Genomic DNA, 18,489 nt, shown 5'->3' with positions numbered 1-18,489 from the left:
AAAAGATCGGAAAAAATTCCATCAGCAATCTCGAAATTCTCTTTACAAGGGCCATCACCTGACATTGAAGTACTGCAAGGGTCTATAAATTGAAAAAGGACAGAAAACTACACTATTATTCATTAGCCAAGAGCAAAAAGAAAACAGTCTAAAGTGGCCTCTTTGAAGAGGCTGAAAAGGGCCAGAATGAAAAGTCCTATACAGTCATAAACCTTTGCCATCAGTAGTCTGCAATTACAGAGCTACTCTGATCACAAGAGACTTGCAGCAGCAGTTGAAACAGAGTATTTCTAAACATTACTTAGAAGTTAGTGAATACAAATGTATGAATTGACAGAACTCAAAAAGCCTTAGAAGGCTAGAACAAACAGCTTCAAAGGAAATAAGCTCTTCTAGCAATTGGCTAAAGTATTAAAAAAATAAGCAAGATCCTTGTAGTTGATTGGGAAGAAGGGGATTGAATCCCAAGTTTTCAACACCCTTAAGACTTCTGTACAGAAAACTAATTATCACTAGACAGCATTTTAAGTAATGATTTTAAAATTCAAAATAAATTAATCAGTGAGGTTTTCCAGTACTGTCAATCATTTCAGAGTTGCTTTTGAACTTTTATTTAAATATTTGATACTTTATCCAGAAGATCAGTTACACAACTAAACCAAATACTCCTCTAAAGGAAATCATAGCATGTAACCAATCTAACCTACTTTTTATTAGAAATCCAAAGTATACATAGGCTTATTTATCTGGCAACTGCCTTTTAACAAATACCTGCCAAAACCCTGTCACACGTAGATCCTAGGATCTTAAGCAAAGGCAAATGTAGTTTTGGCAAATGTAACTGACACTAGGATAGCGGGGGATGTTTTTGCAAATAAAACAAACAAAAAACCCCAACCGCCCACACTCGCATTATCTGAAGACAAAATCTTCACTCACTTGAGAACTTTGTTCCAGCTCATAGTCTTGAATTCAAAATTGAGAAGGAATTGGATGGCTATTCCTGCAGTTTCTCATTTGATGCGTATATCCACGAAAGAGTAATCTAACACATCTTTGCTTTACAGTTGCTTGCCAAGTACACTCAGATGTAGGAATACAAGTACAATCAGTATCTGTGTGTAATCCTCCTTCTCAAACTAGATGAAAACAAAATGAATGCTGCTGAACTCACGCAGTAAGAGATTTCTTTTTTAAAAGGGAATTTTTTTCCAGGAACACTAGTACCTGTTAACTTCACAAGTGCTACGTTCAACAGCTTTACCCATGTAAACGCATGTGCAATTCTGACTACTACAATTTTTAAAATAGAGTTTAATTTTGAAAAACCCAGTTTCAACAGTTAACTCTGTTTTCCATTTGGATGTGATTTTTCACTTTGAGTCTTATTTCTGGCCATGAAATAACATTCTCCTGCTTGTGTACAAAGTACACTGAAATGCAACATTTACAGCTGCCTTGCTCAGACACCTTCCTCTACTACTGTTGCTAATACAGACATGCCTACAAATAAACATAGGAAGAGGTTTGAGGATGGGGGGGAAATGCACGTGGAGGAGAAGAACACATTTAGTATTGTATCTCTGAGGCATATATTCACAAAATGGGAATCAAAACTCCACTATGAAGCTCAAAGAGAAACTTTAATACTCTGCAAATGCCATTAGAGACGTTACATTTTTACAGCCAGTAAGTTTTATTATAGAGTAACTTCAGACATATTCCTAGTCATTTTAATTAAAAAAAAAATCTCTAATCTTTCAAAGTGACATGAGAATCACCATCCAGACTATGTAATACACCAACATCTAAATAAACCAGATGCTCCTAAAATGTAACATTGACAGGAATTCTTTGGGTGAAATGACCCCACCTAACATTCTGAACTGACTGTGGCACTTCTGCTCAAATTTACAAACAGGTGACACCACAGTACAATAGAATTTCTACCCAAAATAGCACGTTTCACGAGTATCCAGATTTCATAAACTCTCAAATACAGTACTCTAAATATAAACATTTTTTGACCAAATTAGCTCTCAGAAACACTGTAAATGCTATTCTTTCTCATGCTACTTTTTCCTAGTCTCAAGAACCGGCTTCAGAGTCTCAATTCATGTCAGTTCCCAATTCTGTCATGCTTATCCCTCCATGATGTTTTTCCACACTATCCCTAAGTCAAAGGCGGAGCATTAACGGCCTTTTAGAAGAAGTAGCTGAAGATTTGCCTGAAAGGTACAGTCTTGTCAAACACTAGTAGGGTTGTATCTATGTCATCGTACTCCACTTGGCTTGATAAATTCTAGGTAAGCATCCTTCAAAACACCACTTGTATTAGTACACTTAAAGATTTAAAGAGCAAACAAAAGAGAGAAGTTAGGAGATCCAACACAGGAATTCTGCCACACAGTGAAAGTTAAGATAACACAACTATTTAATTCAACTCCACATGGAGCAAGATGGGGGAATGCCCAATACGGCGACGAGAGCTTGGCTCTATACACTATGCACGAGGTACAGGAGTCAATTTTACTCTTCATTGGCTTCCTTCCGTACAGAAACTTAGGAAAAAAAACCCCAAACATGCACCTAAGAAAATATAGTAAGGTTAGAGGCCATACTGTGCACGGGTCCCAAAAAACCCCAAAATACAGGGGAAACGAGCGATTCGGCAGCTGGCAGGGTGGAGCAGAAGGCGGGACAATGACCTAATAGGTCTTTTCTATCTTTAGTTTCGCGAGGCTCAGTGGACAAGCGGCGCCGGGATGCCCCGCTCTGCCTCCGCCGCTCCCGGGGGGGCACCGGGCGTTCTCCGCCCCAAGTTGTGCCGAACTCGCCGCTCCCAGCAGGTATCCCGAGGTGCCGGGGGTGGCAGACAGGGAGCCCGAGGCAGCGCTGAAAGGCAGCACCGCTGCTCCGAGTCATTTCCCAGCTATGAGCCACACCAGGGACCCGCGCCGCCCGCCCTTACCTTGAACACTTTACCGAAAGCACCATCTCCCAGCTCCCCGATGATTTCCCAGAACTCCTCAGGGTTCAAATCCCTCTTGACGTGCTCGTATTGTTTCTTCTTCTTCTCGCCGCCCAGCTTGAAGATCTTGCGAAAGTTGAAGAAGGACATTTTGGCTCCGGCCGGGGGACGGGGCGGGCGGCGCTGCCCCCTGGTCCCGCCGGGGACTCCGGGCCGGGCGGCGCTGCCGGGAGCGGACCCCGGCCCAGACCGAGTCCTGAGGCCGCTCGGAAGCGCCGTCACCCGCCGGGGCGCTGCGGGGCAGGGACAACACGCCGCGGTGCTCCGGCGGCCTGGCGCGACAGGGCTCGGGGGCTCCTCTCGGCGGGATCGCGCTCCTTACTCGGCCGGGCCGGGCACCATCGCGGCCAACAAAAAGTGCCGGGCTCCCCTCGGACGGGCGGCGGCGAGAGCCGGGGACGAGGGGAGGTAAGCGGTCACGTCCCGCCTTCGCAGGACGGGCGGATGTTAGGGGAGGGAGCGTGCTCCGCCTTGCCGACTCGCGGCGGTTTGTTCCTCACGGAGCGGCGTCCCCGGGGGCGGCCGACAGCGGGAGGAAAACGACGTGCCTCGCTGCCGGCCTGTCTCTCCCCGCCTCTCGCGGCGCGGGGCCGGGCGACGCCGCTTCCTGCGGGCGGCACCGCGGCGCCCCCGCCCCCTCCGCCCCCCCTCCCCCCGCCCGGCGCTTGCGCGCGCCCCCGTTCCCGCGGCGCCCGGGAAACCGCCCTCGAGCCCTCCCGCCGCTCCGCGCCCGCTCCGACACCGCCGTCGCCGGCGCACGCGCGGAAAGCGCGCGACCCCTATTCTCCCCCCCACCGGCGCTGCTCGGCGCGTGCGCACGCGCCGCACCGGCAGCACGCGCACACCACCCCGCCAACGGTTCGTCTCCGGCAAAGGCGGAGGGAGGGGGTGGGGCTTTTCCTGACCACGTGACGCGGCTGTGGCGGAGCCAGCCAAAAGGAAACGCGGAGGGTTCCGGCGGGTAAGTCGTGTCGGCACAAGATGGAGGGGTCGCCCTCTCGGCCCCCCCCGGCCCTCAGGGCAGAGGGGTGGTGCTGGGGCGGGGGCGAGCGCTCGTCCCTCCCTCCTGTTTTTGCTTGTGGGAGGGGGAAGTCGCTTTTCCCTTTTGGCCTCAGTGTGCTGTTACGGTAGGGACGTGGGGCAAGAGCACCCTTTATCGTGTCTTTTAGCTGCTCATCCCGAAGGACGCCTCGCGCCTCTCTCATTGCTGCTCCGCAGTCCCGGACAGCGAGGGTCTCCCCAACCCTGTGGCAGAGGATGACGTTCCCTAGTTAGGGCGAAAGCCTCCCCTCATGGCTGAGTGGGTACCCCGGGTTCCTCCTGGCAGCGCAGGCGGAGCCCCCCCAGCATCGCCCCTGAAGGGGCTGTGAAACCCCCCCATAAGGAGGTGTGCCAGGAGCGCTGCCATGGCGGGTGGTGCTTCCTGGGGTTTGGGGCTTTGACGTGGCTCTCAGAGGAAGGTGTTGACAGCAAAAACGCCACGTTGGAAGACTTTATTTTGTTTCTGGGCCAGTGCTGTTCCTAGACCTGCTCCTGGCTTGTCACGGCGTTCGGTCATAGCTGGGTGTGATGTTCATGTGCTTCGCGTTTGATATCTTTGGTATCTATTTAATCACTGGGACAGGCTTGAATTTCCTTATCTTACAACCTTCTCTTCCCACAAGTGATTCCTTCATCACCCTGAAGTACGGTTGTGTTTTAATAGTTGTGTGTATGCCACCAAGTGTGTGGTGTTTCTTCACTTGGAAGCACGAGGCGTTCCCGTTGCCTGGATAAAGGGCAATTAGCAGGCATGGAGAAAGGTTTGGGCTGTGACAGGAAGTCGATCCAGCAGTTGAGGCGATGCTGAGAGACCTGAGAAGGATCTGATAAAGACACAAACACCCAGGGAAAATCGTGTAATGCCTTGGCCTTGTATGAACCTGAGTGCCTGTAGTTGCCATTAATTTAAGCTGCATGATGAGCTTCTAAAGATCCAACCTCTGGTGTGTATCACTCCTCAGACCATTTTATTAGCATGACAATAGTTTGCTATCTATGGAGGATAGTCCATGTGTAAACTTAATGATAATAATGAGGCATTGAGATGCACCCGTGCTGGGGTTCATATTGCAGCCCTTATGGTCTCCTTGAAAGAATCACTTCTTAGGAGTAGAAAGTCCTGGGCTGAGTCAAGAAAGGGATTTCAGCAAAGGAGTTTTCTAATAGTACAGATTTTTGCAGTAGTGAATATTAGAAGATTCAGAAGGAACAAAGGGCATAGAAATAGCCTGGACCTGAACTTTGCATTGCGGGTTAACAATGTTTTTAGCTGAAACCTGCTGGGGCAGAAGCCTTTTAAGAATATGTTGGTGATGTATGTTGAGTAATAAGTGGTGCTAATAGTATTTATAATGTACTGGAACACCCTGTGCCAGGCACTGTTCTGCCCTAGAACACGGGGATGGCCCCTGACACTGAGAGTTTATGAATCAAACAACAGTGTTGTGTTATGAGTCCATTTCTTTAAACTGTATAAAGACAGTTTCAAGGGTAATACCACCCCATGAACAGAGAGCCTTTCAAGTGCTCTTGCTGACCTTATTTGTTGTAATAATCAACGTTTGTTTTTCAAAAGTTATATTGGGCTTTGTGGTTCCTTTGTACTGACAGCTTGGCCACAGAATGTAAAACTGTTGAGGAGGATACTAAAGCCAAAACTCTATTTTTTTGAGGGCAATAACAAGAAACAACTGCAATCCAAACTTTTGTTTTTTCTTCTGTGATCTGGCTGGCTGGCTCCACCTATTAACTTCATTTGCAAGTTTCATGGAGATAGTTTGGATTAAATACAATAGTAAAGAGTGATTGATAATATTTCTTCAGTGTTACCAACAGCAATTTAGCTTCTGAAACCTAAATTTTTAAAGTTCAATTTCTTTTTCTCTATATAATCTCTTTTTTTGCCCTTTCAGGGGGGATCATAACTTTGTTTTGGATGCTAAAATACAGTGATGGCTTTAATGATAATTTTAATTAGTATTTGTAATTGAATATTTTGTTTTTATCTTTCTTTCTCTTGGATAAAAAGTGCTTTGGGACTAATTTCCGTAAGTTTGTTTAAACTGACTGATTGGTAGAGGATGGGGGGAAAAAAAGGAATCCAAAGCCATTGCATGAACTTCTTGTGTTTAGGTAGGATTATCTTTTCTTCAGCCTCAGGGTTAGTGTCATAGGGCAGCAGGGAGGGGGGTGTGTATGGGTGAATGTCAGAGTTTGTAATAACTGGAAATAAATGCAAAACTAAAAGAAAATTTCGTGAGCCGTGTGTGAACAAGTGTAGCTGAGCTGGCAGCTGTGGGATGGGAGAGCAGGGCCTGGCTCTTTCTCAGCTCTATCAATCAGTGAATGTTGGACTGTCAGTAGTTCACACACAGCATCTCTGCAATGTGTCATTTTGCTGTGAACTTGTGTGTGATAAGAGTTTCACTCTGAGCAGAACAGAGACAATAGTGTCATCCTGCCAATGACTAAATGTTGGTAGGTACTGCAAATGTGTTGCTTTAGACTTTTATAAAGTCTTCCTGTTCCAGGGAGCTTTTAATTTTTATAACATTAAAAATATAAGATGAAGGGCTTGGACAAGAAAGGAGTGATAAAGTTTTGCTTTTAACTTTATTTTTTTTTTTTTTTTTTTGCTTACACTTTAACAATTCAGAATAAAACCAGTATATCTGAAACAGAGAACTGTGGCTCAGTCTGGTTTTTTCCCTTATTCTTTCATTCTGGAGTTACAGCTTGCCACTCAATCCTAAAAATAAACTCTGTAAGGTGAAGGTTAAGTGCTAGTAGCAAATCCTTCCCAATTTGCTTTGACTTCCTGGTGTGGAGGAGGCTGTATGAAGCCTGGGTTTTTGTGTGTGTGGTTTTTTTGTTCCTGATAGCAGGAGTTTTTAGCAACTGTAAATGTTTCCAGATGGTAAGGATAAAAAGGTAAAAGTGAGTTATATTAAAATTTCTCCTTCAGAAATTTAAAGCAATGCTTTTTGGAAATTCAGTGCTTCCTTTAAATATCACAGGAAGATGTTAAAGTGAAGATGTTAAAGAACTATCTTAGTTGTGCATCAAATATATTGGCTTAAGGATAGCTGTAACACTTTATGGCAATCTTTTTCATCTCTTTGTGATTTAGAGGTCTCCTTTATACTTTCTGCTGTTTAATATCACCATCCTTTCCCATTGCCTCAATCACACTTGCCACTGTTCCTCAATCACACTGCCACTCCCTGTTTAAGTTCCACTTCTGTTTCATTTAAACTGTTCCAGTTTCTCTTAATTGAAAGTAAACACTTCAGAAATTTAATTTGAAATGTGTTCTTCACAGCATATATTGCCCTTTCACTGCAGGCCTGCATCCTGTCTTCAGTTCTTTCAGAATATTTAATGATATATTTTTGTATTGTCTTGACTTTCTGTCCATCCGTGCTTTCACTGATCTCCAGCCTTCTTTCTGATGATTGAGTTCATTGAACTGCTGTAAGGTCACAGGTGGCTTGTTCGTGGTTAAATCTGAAGTGTAATTCTTATTTTATCCGTCTTAATCTGTCTGTCACCTTTGGCACTCAACACTGGCCTTTCTGTTTTCTGTAACTGATGTATGTAGTGTTTTTATGGGTATTTTCCAGCTACGTGGTGGTATTTTCTCATAGGCTCTACCATTTCTCTTCTGATCTGTTCCCAAAGTTAAAGTTTGTGCTGTATTGGATCATTTCAGTTCTAAGCACCACTGCAACTTCTAGATCGCTATAGTTAACCCACTACCTTCCTTTTTAACCTCCTTTTTGCATACTTGGTTTTGCCAAGACCCCACATATGCAGCCTCTGTATCTGAAGTTATTTCCAGATGCTGCCTTGCTTCCCTCTGAATCTGCCTTCTTTTTCCTGGAATTTCGGGATTTTATTGAATTAAGGTCTGATACTTTGCCTTGTACCACCACAGCGTTAGTAACTTTCCTCGTTCCTTCTGGCTTTATGAGAAAGTTTTGGTGACTCTCCCATACCTGACCTTTATCTCCCTTCTCTCATTCATCACGAGTCATTTTTCCTTTCCATATTCTGAATGTGTTGGTTTCTCATAGCAGCACCTCAATTCAGTGGATTTTAAATACTGGTGTTTTCAGTCGCTTTCAACCTTGTACATTAACCTTAAAGATACTATTTTTCTTCCCTCTATGATATTTCCATCCTCTTTGTGTACATGGCAAATTTTTGACTTTTTGTCTTTTTTCTGTGACCCCTCTGCACTTTCTGTTTGATACCTGACTCCTTTGTCCTGATGCCCTAATTTATGGTGGTAAGTACAGAGGAGCTAGTAGTATCATCAATTAATAAACCATGTTTATGACAAGGTGAAGAAGGAAATAGAAAAGAGGGCTGAAAGAGATTTTTATTTCTCTGTGATGTAAGAGGTTGGCCCCTGGCTATGTGTTTTCCTTTGAGGAGCATCAACTTGTTATCCATTTTCTGGAAGCCTTGAGAGGGGAGACTGTTGTGTATAGAATCATTAAGGTTGGAAAAGACTTTTGGGATCATAGAGTCCAACCTTGGACCGAACACCCACCATGTCAATTAAACCACACCACTCTAAGTGCCACAGTCAGTCATTTCTTGAACACCTCCATGGATGGTGACTACCACCTCCCTGGGCAGCCTGTTCCAAGGCTTAAACCCCCCTTCAGGGGAAAAATTCTTCATGATGTCCAACCTGAACCTCCCCTGGTGCAGCTTAAGACTGTGTCCTCTTGTCCATGAGAAAAGGCCAACCCTCACCTCTCTACAACCTTCTTTCAGGTAGTTGTAGAGAGTGTTAAGGCTTCCCTTGAGCCTCCTCTTCTCCAGACTAAACACCCTCAACTCCCTCAGCCACTCTGTGTATGACTTACTGTCTAGACCCTTCACCTGCTCCATTGTGCTTCTCTGGACTTGCTCCAACACCTCAGTATCCTTGGAGTGAGGTGCCCAAAACTGAACACAGCACTCGAGGCGTGGCCTCAACAGTACAGGGGAATGATCACTTTTTCTTGTTTTTAATGCATTACTGGAGGACCAGTTAATCTAAGAATTGCCATAGAAACACGTGGCATTTGGAAGCTTCAACATGTAAGGGTATTACTTGATGTTTGCAGTAAAAAAAAAAAATAAAAAAGCGGTAAAGTGTTTAGGAATAGGATTGATCTAATTTTGGCTTCAGAAAAATCTGTATGTTTATTCTAAATTGGCCGTGCTTTTTCAGTAGTCAGTGGGGAAATGTAACTTCAGAGGGCAGTTCACCTTTCCCCACTTTAGATATTTATCTTTATCACAGTATTTAACTGTGTGAGGTGAGGTGTCCTAGAAATGTGTAATGAGAGTTCTTCTTCCTACCTATGGAGATACCACTGCCAACAGAACTCTTGGAGTGCATTTCTCTTCACGTCAGGCAACACCTCTGGGAATGATGACAGAACAAATATAAAAGTTGCCAAATTACTTGAATGTTTCCAAGTAAACCTGTGATGTTTTATTGAATAAGCTTTATCTTAAATTAAATGGCAGAAGAAAAAGCGATAATATAAATATTGAAATCTTGAATAAGGATCAGATATTTCAACAAATAGTACAAGAATATTTCTCGGAAACCTAGTTGGTCAAAGGCATTCAAGCTTTAACATGTTAACTTCTTTGAACTTATTGCAAAAAGAAATATGTTTTTTCATATTGCTTCTAGTTGATCTACAAGAAAATCACCTTCAAGACTGATATTCAGAAACAGTCATATATCATTGGAGGGGAGTGAGAAGCCAACCTCAGATTCAATGGAAGGTGTCAGCTACTCGAAACTAGCACAGCTGATTCTCTTCATTGATTACCTGACTAATGCAACTAAAGATTTCACATCCTTATATAAAATTTTTCAGGAAGGTTGGACTCTTTTTAGGTTGTACTTATTTTAAAAACTCCTTTATAGGAATTTTCAGTTAATATTAAAATACTGAGCTGCACTGGTGGATAGTTGCATTTTTTTAATACAGTGGTTAGTGTAATAAAAGCCCTCTCAGTGTTGTGATGACTGTAACAATCTTCCACAGAACCACGCAGGAGTAAGTCTATCTAGAATACTCATTTCTTTTAAAATAATATCCTTTAAAATACTACTACTCTTAGTTATAATACTGTATTCTTTCTAACCATTTAAAGCATTTGAGATCATATTTAATTAAAAAAAATTTATTTGATCAAAACATGAACACGAGGCAAAGTATTTCAAACTTGCAGAGCCCCCTCCATCTGATGGATATTAGAAGCTTTAGTTAAGTCACATGAAAGCATGTATTACAAATGCTTCACCATGTTTGTCTTTCCTCCAGATGGTAATTAGACCTTTTCCTCTTGCATAGCAGTCACGAGCTGATTTGCTCTTTTTGTTTGTGGCTTTCAAATTTGCATTAGTTCACATAGCAGCTAGGATTAGAAATTTATTAAGGGATAAAGATAGCTTTGCATCTCAGTATTGCTCTCAGTCAATACTGGCACAAAAAATGTCTGAACAAAAAACCCACATGTATTGCTGCTTTTCTTTCTGCAAATCCTGAATTTCTTCCTCTGTTTCCCAGGAGCCTTTTTTTTTCCAGAAGGGACTTTGTGTTCTCTTGTGATCTTGATCAGCTCTGTAATCTTGGGACCAAATAACTTGTCCTGTAATATGAAAATGACTTATTTTTTAATCTGTTTTTTAATATGGCTGGCCAGCCAGCCAGCAAACCCAGTCCTCGTTATGTGGTGAGCATAAGAAGGAAGTTTATTATGCCTTCTACAACTACTATTAAAAATATACCATACTGAAAACAAGGAACATTTCCCCCCAGCACACAATAAAGGACAAAAGATAGCACTAAAGACTATTGATTCTTTAGTAATATCCCAAAGAGAGACACTGTAGTGGTATAATACTGGAGACGTGTCTACCAGCAAAAAGGGGAATTAACATATAGAATGTGAGATACCAACTGTTTATTAATGCAAAGCTAGACTTTAAAATATTAAGTGATTTTACTGAAAAAAAGCATGGTTTTTCATTGAATAATGTTATTTTTATATTACAACCATGTTTATAAGTTTTTGTGTGTGCAGTGTTCTTCTCTTTTTACCTAGATTTTATTAGGCTATTGTGCGATTCTCGTTTTTGAGTCAAAAGAATAGTTGATTATGTGTTGTAAAGTAGAATTTGGTTTTATTTAGGATCTCATCTTGGTACAGTAGCAGTGAGTGGAGATGTAATAATATGTCAATTGTTAAGGCAAACAGCAGCTATTGTGTGTTCAACAATAGTATGTGCAAACTTTGGGCACTAACACTTGCTTATGACAAAATGGAGCATTGTGGTGTGATGCACTTTTTGTCTCAAGTGCCCTGAAATGTTTATTTTTTTGACAGAAGGGACCTTCAATAGCTAATCCACAGAATTATGTTTTATAGTACACCATGTGAAATTTATGGATTAAGCCAAAAAAGCCCATTACATTAAGTGGACTGAATTGTAGCAGGAAATAAAATTACCTATATGAAAAATAATTTCTGTGACTTCTGACTGAGCTATAATATATTTTTCTGGATACAGTATTCAGGAGTGACTTAGTTTCAGTATGAGGTAGGGAGTAGCATCTATTCAAATTCAAATGCAGTTGAGGAGACACTGAAATTAGTTTCTAAAAGGCTGTTGGGTTTTTTACATACCAAGAAGTCAGAAATAGTAATGACTTTATCATGTTAGCTGTGACAGTGATTCATGGAAGAACTTAGAGCCACAGTTGTCAGTGAGGTATTTTCTTTCAAGAATCTTAATAGTGTTGTGTCCATTTAGTGCCTTCTGATTGGATTTGGATAAAGTTTTTAAAGGTGAGCAAAAATCTTTCCTAGCAAACAAGCCTATCTGCCTCTGCTCCATAAGGAGAAAAGCTACTGAGGAGGCACTCATGTTGCAGGACAGGTATTCCTGAGCAGTTTTGGGTTGTTCTGTATCAGTCCTTTGCCACCTCTCAGTGATGAGATTTGGACAGACCTCAGAGAGAGCATTGGTAAGATATTCATTATTTCAGAACATCCTCAAAGAAGTACAAAAATTGCTGACCCAAAAGTTAGTAAAGGACAATCTCTGGATTTTTAGTAGGCCCTAATAGTTTAGCAGCTGAAGATAAGGGATTGTGAGCCAGCTTTCCTTAGCTGAGAAGAACCTACTCTTCAGATTATTCACAGAATGCTATGTAAAGGACTGTGCAGAACAATTTCCCTTAAGGAATAAGAAATATCTATACACCTTTGGCATTTCTAGAATTTTTGGTTTAGAGCCCAGGACAAAACAACCTGGGTGTGACTAAGAAATCCTGTGCTTGATTTCAGGTATAAAAGTTTAATCCTCAGAAAGAAGGCACAGTTGCAAAAGAAATTCAGAGAATAGCAGCCTGGGCACTGTACCATTTTTGATACAAAACCCCCACCCTTTTGATACTTTTCCTAGATATTGGCTCAGAGGACCTGTGTGAGGAGCATTAGAAAGCTTTGTTCTTATGTGGGTTGATAGTTCAAACTTCCCCAAGTAAAAGAGAGAGTCCTGTAATAATATATAGTCTCAATGCCTTTTTTTTTTTTACTTTGTTTTTTCCTTGCTATCATTCATTTTACACAGATGTGACTTTTTGGATGGCTAAACATTTTTCTACAAGAACAGCCTTCAGACAGGAAGCATTACGAGCCTTTATTTGGAGGTGGGAAAAAAAAATTGTGCAATACCATAAAAACCCAAAGAACAAATGTAGCTGGTCTAGAATCAAGTGTCAAGATCAGTGTCAAGCTAATTGTATTAATCTTTCTAACAGGAGTAACTGTTATGTCTCAGTCTTCCAAAAGGGATCCAAATGAGAAATCTCAGTCTTTAGTTATGCTTACAAAATGTATGACGGTCCTAGTTTCATTTGAGATTTCAAAATTATTCTAATTCTAATTACTTTGTATATACCAACAATAGTGCTATTTGACACCATGTTTCAAGCACAGTCTCACAGTATTCTGATAAGAGTTAAAAGGGTCACTTGCATAGCAAAAAAAAAAATGCAAATTGATTTCAGAAGATTAAGCGGGTTTGTCATAATCTAATGCTTTGGTATGTGCCAGGAATATTTTGAAAACTTCAGATCACAACTGTGTGCTTAGACCAAATGGTAGGTTAATTATTTTGAAGTATCTGGTTATAACGAAGTGCTCTGTTGTGCTATGAATGTTCATATAAATTCCGACTTATTCCAGAGGCTGTTCTACTTTACATCAGATGTATAAACCAATTTAAAGGAGGGAGAGGGAAATGGAACACTTGCCTCTAAAAACTGAGTCAACCCTACCATGGAGTTCACAAGCCCAGTAGCTTCAGAAGGCTATTAATCAATGTTTGCCACTTCTACTGAAATTTCTGAAATTTGAAAATGTTCATTCAGGAAGTGGCATTAAATGTAACACTATGTAACAATGCTATAACAAAGTAGGAAAGCTCACTGTGTTGCCTTAAGCCAGGATGATTTGGGTTTTATTCTCTTTTCTCTGTTAGTTCCCTTGAAGGAGTTAATATTCCTTTATGTTGTACCAGTAAATTACAGAATCACAGAATGGGTAAGGTTGGAAAGGTCCAACCTTCTACTCAAGCAGGGTCCTCTAGAGCACATTACACAGGATTGTGTCCAGATTGTTGTGGAATATCTCCAGTGAGGGAAACTCCACAATCTCTCTGGGCAACCTGTGCCACTGCTCAGTCGCTTGCACAGTAAAGAAGTTCTTCCTCATGTTCAGGTGGAACTTCCTCTGCATCAGTTTGTGCCGTTTGCCTCTTGTCCTATTGCTTGGCACCACTGAGCAGAGCTTGGTCCATCCTCTTGACACCCTCCCTTCAGATGCTCATAGATGTTGATGAGGTCCCCTCTCAGCTGTCTCTTCCCGAGGCTGAACAGGCCCAGCTCCCTCAGCCTTTCCTCACAAGAGAGATGCTGCAGACCCCCAATCATCTTTGTAGCTCTCCACTGGACCCTCTCCAGGAGCTCCGTGTCTCTCTTGTACTGAGTAGCCCAGAGCTGGACACAGCACTCCAGATGAGGCCTCACTAGGGCTGAGTAGAGGGGCAGGATCACTTCCCTGTTATACATACCTATTAAAAAAAAATTCCTTTTCCAAGAAACTGTTTGGAATCCTCTTGCTATTGAAGCTTTCATACCACTCTTTTTCCAGGCAAGAAACTTACTGTTTATAAGAAGTAATTTATTTTTAGTTTTTGTTTGTTTTTATTTATCACTAGTAACTGAGAACCTTCTCTCCCAGAGAAAGAATGTCTTTCCAGCAGCTCAGCTCGTTCTGGCAGCCCTGTGGGTGATTAAGAGCTTTCAGAGAGAGTTAATCATCTTCGTAGGCTTCCTTCTGCCCTTGCTTGAGATAGGTTAGGGAATTAGTTGAAGGAGGCACTCCAGTGTGATTATCCAATAGCTTTAAAATACAAATAAGTGAAGTGAATAAGGAAGTGAAGTAAGTGAAGCTTTCTGAATACCTTATTTCTGGTAAGCTTACAGGTGATCATGAGAAATACACATATAGAGTGATTTTACTGGTCTGTGAGTGATTTGCTGATTTCCGTCTCATAGGAAATGATCTTGTTACAAATGCACAGGACAAGGATCAGAGAGAGCTACTTCTACTGTTTATTTTGTTGCACGCTTCCTTCTCAGTTTTCCAGACTCATGCTTTTGGAAAATAGAGTGCTCGTTACAAGGTTTAACTTGCATATGAACCAAGTTTCAATGCCAAAGAAGGCAATCTGGAACTGCAAGATTTGTCTCCCTTCCTTCCAAGATTGTGGATGTTGGAGGAGCCAGTCTGTCTGGTCTCCTGTAGCCACATGTGCATGTCCAGAAGGTTTTGTAGGCAGTGCTGTGGAAAGGAAAAAACAGAGAGAGGGAACCACGTTACAGGTTATGATGTGGAGCCAATAACTCCCCTGGAACACTGTTGCACAACAGTGGTGTCAGTTTATTGATAAGACAAGGCTTTCTCGCTCCTATCTGTATCCTGATTGTTATGGGCATGTGGGCAATGCCTTTCTGTGTTGTTGATAGACTTCCTACTGGCTAAAGGTTGTGATGATGGGCCCTTTGCCTTACACTACCATTGCCAGGGAAGTGTATTGTAATATAACGTAGTTTAAAGACATGTTATGTTTAAAATTTCAAGGAGTATCTTTAAGAAAAAAGAAATCTATAATTCTTTCTTTTTGGTAAATGTGTTACCTGAAGATCATAGACAAACATTAAATCCTTGTACAAGTAACATTTCAGGAAGTGCTAAACTTCTGGAACTTCAGAGGAGTTCTATATTTCTTAATTTTATTTTGAAACCATGTTTTTAAAATCAAATTGTACTTGCTGTGTATTTAAAGCCTACGGGATATGCAGCATGTAGCATCAAAACTTACAGGATCTAACATGAGCAGAAGCAGAAGGTAGTTTATTAGGAGTGATCGAAAGAGCTTACCCTACCTTGATTTTTAATAGAATAACTATGTAAAAACTGGATCGAAAATGACCTTATTTTGTTGTTACCTAGGTGTTGATATCAATACTCATTTTTCCAGGAGCCTTATTTTTGTCTTTGAGTAATGTGTTTTGATCTCAGTGGTGGTTTTCATCTTGTTACTAGTGTTGGAAACTTTCTTTCAATTATGTATTTTTTAAAAATCTATGGATGAGTTTCGTTTTTAGATTCTTGGTTCTGTATTGACTGTAACCAAAGGCTTTACTTCCCGGCTCAGTAAGATCTACTTGTATAATAATATAGTGGGTTTATTTGTTTTTAATTTAAAATGTTGTATGTGGCTGTGGGTAATTAAAAACATTTATTGAAATATGGTGGTTTTGACTGTATCATGCTGGAATTGCCTCTGCTGATGGTGAAGAGTTGAATAATACTCATTTGTCACATAGGGTGTTGACTCAGACACAGATGATTTCAATTCAGATGACAGAGGGTGTTACAAAACCCAGCTGTCGACTCTGCTCCTCTTTCTACAAGCTGCTTTCTCTGTGGCAGGGATGGCTGACCTATGAAGCAGTTCTTTGACAGCCACAGTTTGTAGCCTAATTTATGTAAGTAAACCAGTGGTGACTTTAAGTTGTTTTCATGCACTGGGTTGGCAACTCCAACAGCTTAGGGGTTGCTTCCTGTGTAAATCATTAGTGCTGGTACACTAGTGGCAGTCTTTGGAGAAGAGTGAAGGACTGGTAGGATGTTTAAGCTGCCTGTACTAATGCATAAATCCTCTGGTTTTGATTCACAGTTAACTTGAGAAAAAATCTCTGCAGCAGTCTGCCAGCAGTTGCAAAGTAGTTGCAGACAACTACTGGCAAGACACCTTTTCTTGGCTCCAAACGATTAAACTAGGGCAATTTTCTCCCAGAGCTTCAGTTGTTAATCAAATTTGGAGAAAAAAACTACAAGAAACATTAAAACAGATACTCCTCTTTGAGGTTTCCATTTCACTGAGATTGGAAGAATACCATTTACCTTTTTTGAAAAAAGTACATGGTGGACACAGTATGAGCAAAGAAATTTATTGGCCAGGGCTAATTCTGTTGAATAACTCACTCACTCAGGTGTTAATTAGGAAGCTATTCTCACAAGGCTACCAGATAGGCTGCTTGGGACAGAAAAAAGCAAATGGGTTTGGTTTTGGGTGGTGGCATTGTTGGGAAGGGTGCCAATTTTCCTTGGTTTCCCTTCTTTCCTTTTTAGGATAATACCTTGCTGAGCTCACAAGATAACTCTGAGGATTATGGAATTGGTTTACTTCTCAGTTCAGTCAGGAAGGCTAACACTGATAGCAGTGGGTGAAAGAGGCAGCCTTATTTTAATAGGTTAGGATAATCTCAAATTGAGCTTTGTTGTTTATTCGTATTTAGATATCTACTATGTAAACTTTAGATTTTTGCCCTTGAAACAGAGTTATTTTCCCAAGAAGAACTTAATTCTATTTTTGGTTTTGATTATGGCTTTATATCGTCTCTTTGGAGTTAAAAATAGAATACAGATATCTTCTGTCTAATAAACCTGTGGACCAGATGCTTCTCTTGCCCTTTTTTTCCTATAGCAAGATTGAATTCCTTGCACTACAGCAACCCTGAAATCATTACACTGCATTTAAAACAAAATGCAGAAAAGGATGACCTTTTGCTAGGACTCTGTTTTTATTGCTAAGCATGATCACCATCTTACAGCAAAAGCCAGTTTGATCCTTAAACACTTGTACTTATAGTATCTGTTCAGAATTGTCTGTTGTTTACTGTCTGTGCTTTCATTGATTATAATGCTGTGCATCTCCACAATGCAGGCTATTTGCCCTTTGGATCTTCATTGAACAGGCAGCTCTTATCTTCCTTGCTGATAGCATATCACCAATGGTACCAGTTAAGAGCTGAAAATACTTCCAGCATAATGGAAAGTTCTGCTTTTGCCAGGATGACTCATTAATTAACCCCTGGCTCATTCTGCCTGGGATGGAGAGGCTTCCTGTGCCAACTTAAGAAAAAGTTACAGGAAGATGCTGTTATGTATCAAAAGATAAACTGATTGGAAGAATTCTGTCTGCCTTGGAGGAATTATGTTTTCTAATACTCTCCATCTGCCTGAAACAAGCTTGGACTCACTGAACAATAGATACTGGAGGTGGTTAATATCCTCCTTTGCTATAGGAGCAAACAGACAACTGCCAAGAAGAATAGACTTGGTAATAGGAGAGTGTGGAGGCAAGCAGTACATCCAGGAGGCAGTAAATAGCTTTTCCTTCCAACTGACCACGAGCTTTGGCTTTAAATAGGTCACTGTGCAAATGTAGCTACCAAGTGGCTGCTTGGGAGAGAAGAAAGAATAGTCTTGGTTTTGGGTGGTGGCAGGGGTTGGGAGGGCTGTTGGGACCATGAAGAGGCCAGAGGAGACTGCCCTGCATAACACCCTCATGTGCCTGTCAGACATTGCTGATGGTGAGTGGGTGGCTGGAATAAGGTTTCACTGTCCCAGCCTGGTGTGGATGGAATGTCTGTAACTCAGGACTTCACCAAATTTGTCCTGTGGACTTCAAGGAATCTTGTGTTGCCTTCATAGTGCTGGGGGCATGATTTACTTTTTGTCAAAGAATCTTTTCCAGATCTGTAAGATAAAACTTTGTGTGTCTGTAGCAGACTTGAACTAAGCAGAGTGGTCTGTATGTGAAGACAGATGTGATGGGTGTAAATGTCTCCTGTGAAGAGCTGTAACCTGGCCTAGGAGTGAGAAGCAATCTCCACAACTTGAGATTTGACTCTCAGTAGTTTCTGAGCTAGAAAGAGCTTTTGCTGCAGAAATCCTTCTCCCTTCTGAAAAGG

At 41.5% G+C, this 18,489-nt stretch overlaps 2 protein-coding genes across 5 annotated transcripts in view; one reads left to right on the top strand and one right to left on the bottom strand.

The window, feature by feature from the left end:
- Positions 1-3,160, bottom strand: part of SLK (STE20 like kinase) — a 47,114-nt gene extending 43,954 nt beyond the window's left edge. For both annotated transcript variants that reach the window (XM_018069282.2, XM_018069283.2), the window contains exon 1: positions 2,972-3,160. In XM_018069282.2, coding sequence (XP_017924771.1) covers positions 2,972-3,121 — 150 coding nt within the window. In that variant the 5' untranslated portion in view covers positions 3,122-3,160. The remainder of the gene's footprint in view (positions 1-2,971) is intronic.
- An 850-nt stretch (positions 3,161-4,010) lies between these two features.
- Positions 4,011-18,489, top strand: part of STN1 (STN1 subunit of CST complex) — a 42,155-nt gene continuing 27,676 nt past the window's right edge. The window contains exon 1 of one of the 3 annotated variants that reach the window (XM_018068924.3): positions 4,011-4,158. The gene's annotated coding sequence lies outside the window, so the exon portion shown is untranslated. Of the gene's footprint in view, positions 4,159-12,734; positions 12,811-16,155; positions 16,219-18,489 lie in introns of those variants that run through there. The other 2 variants (XM_018068926.1, XM_018068925.2) reach the window with 2 other exon arrangements.

Source organism: Manacus vitellinus, unplaced genomic scaffold (genome assembly GCF_001715985.3).
Source record: "Manacus vitellinus isolate BGI_N305 unplaced genomic scaffold, ASM171598v3 scaffold_15_pilon, whole genome shotgun sequence".
Taxonomy (NCBI): domain Eukaryota; kingdom Metazoa; phylum Chordata; class Aves; order Passeriformes; family Pipridae; genus Manacus; species Manacus vitellinus.
This window is presented reverse-complemented; position numbering and strand designations above follow the sequence as displayed.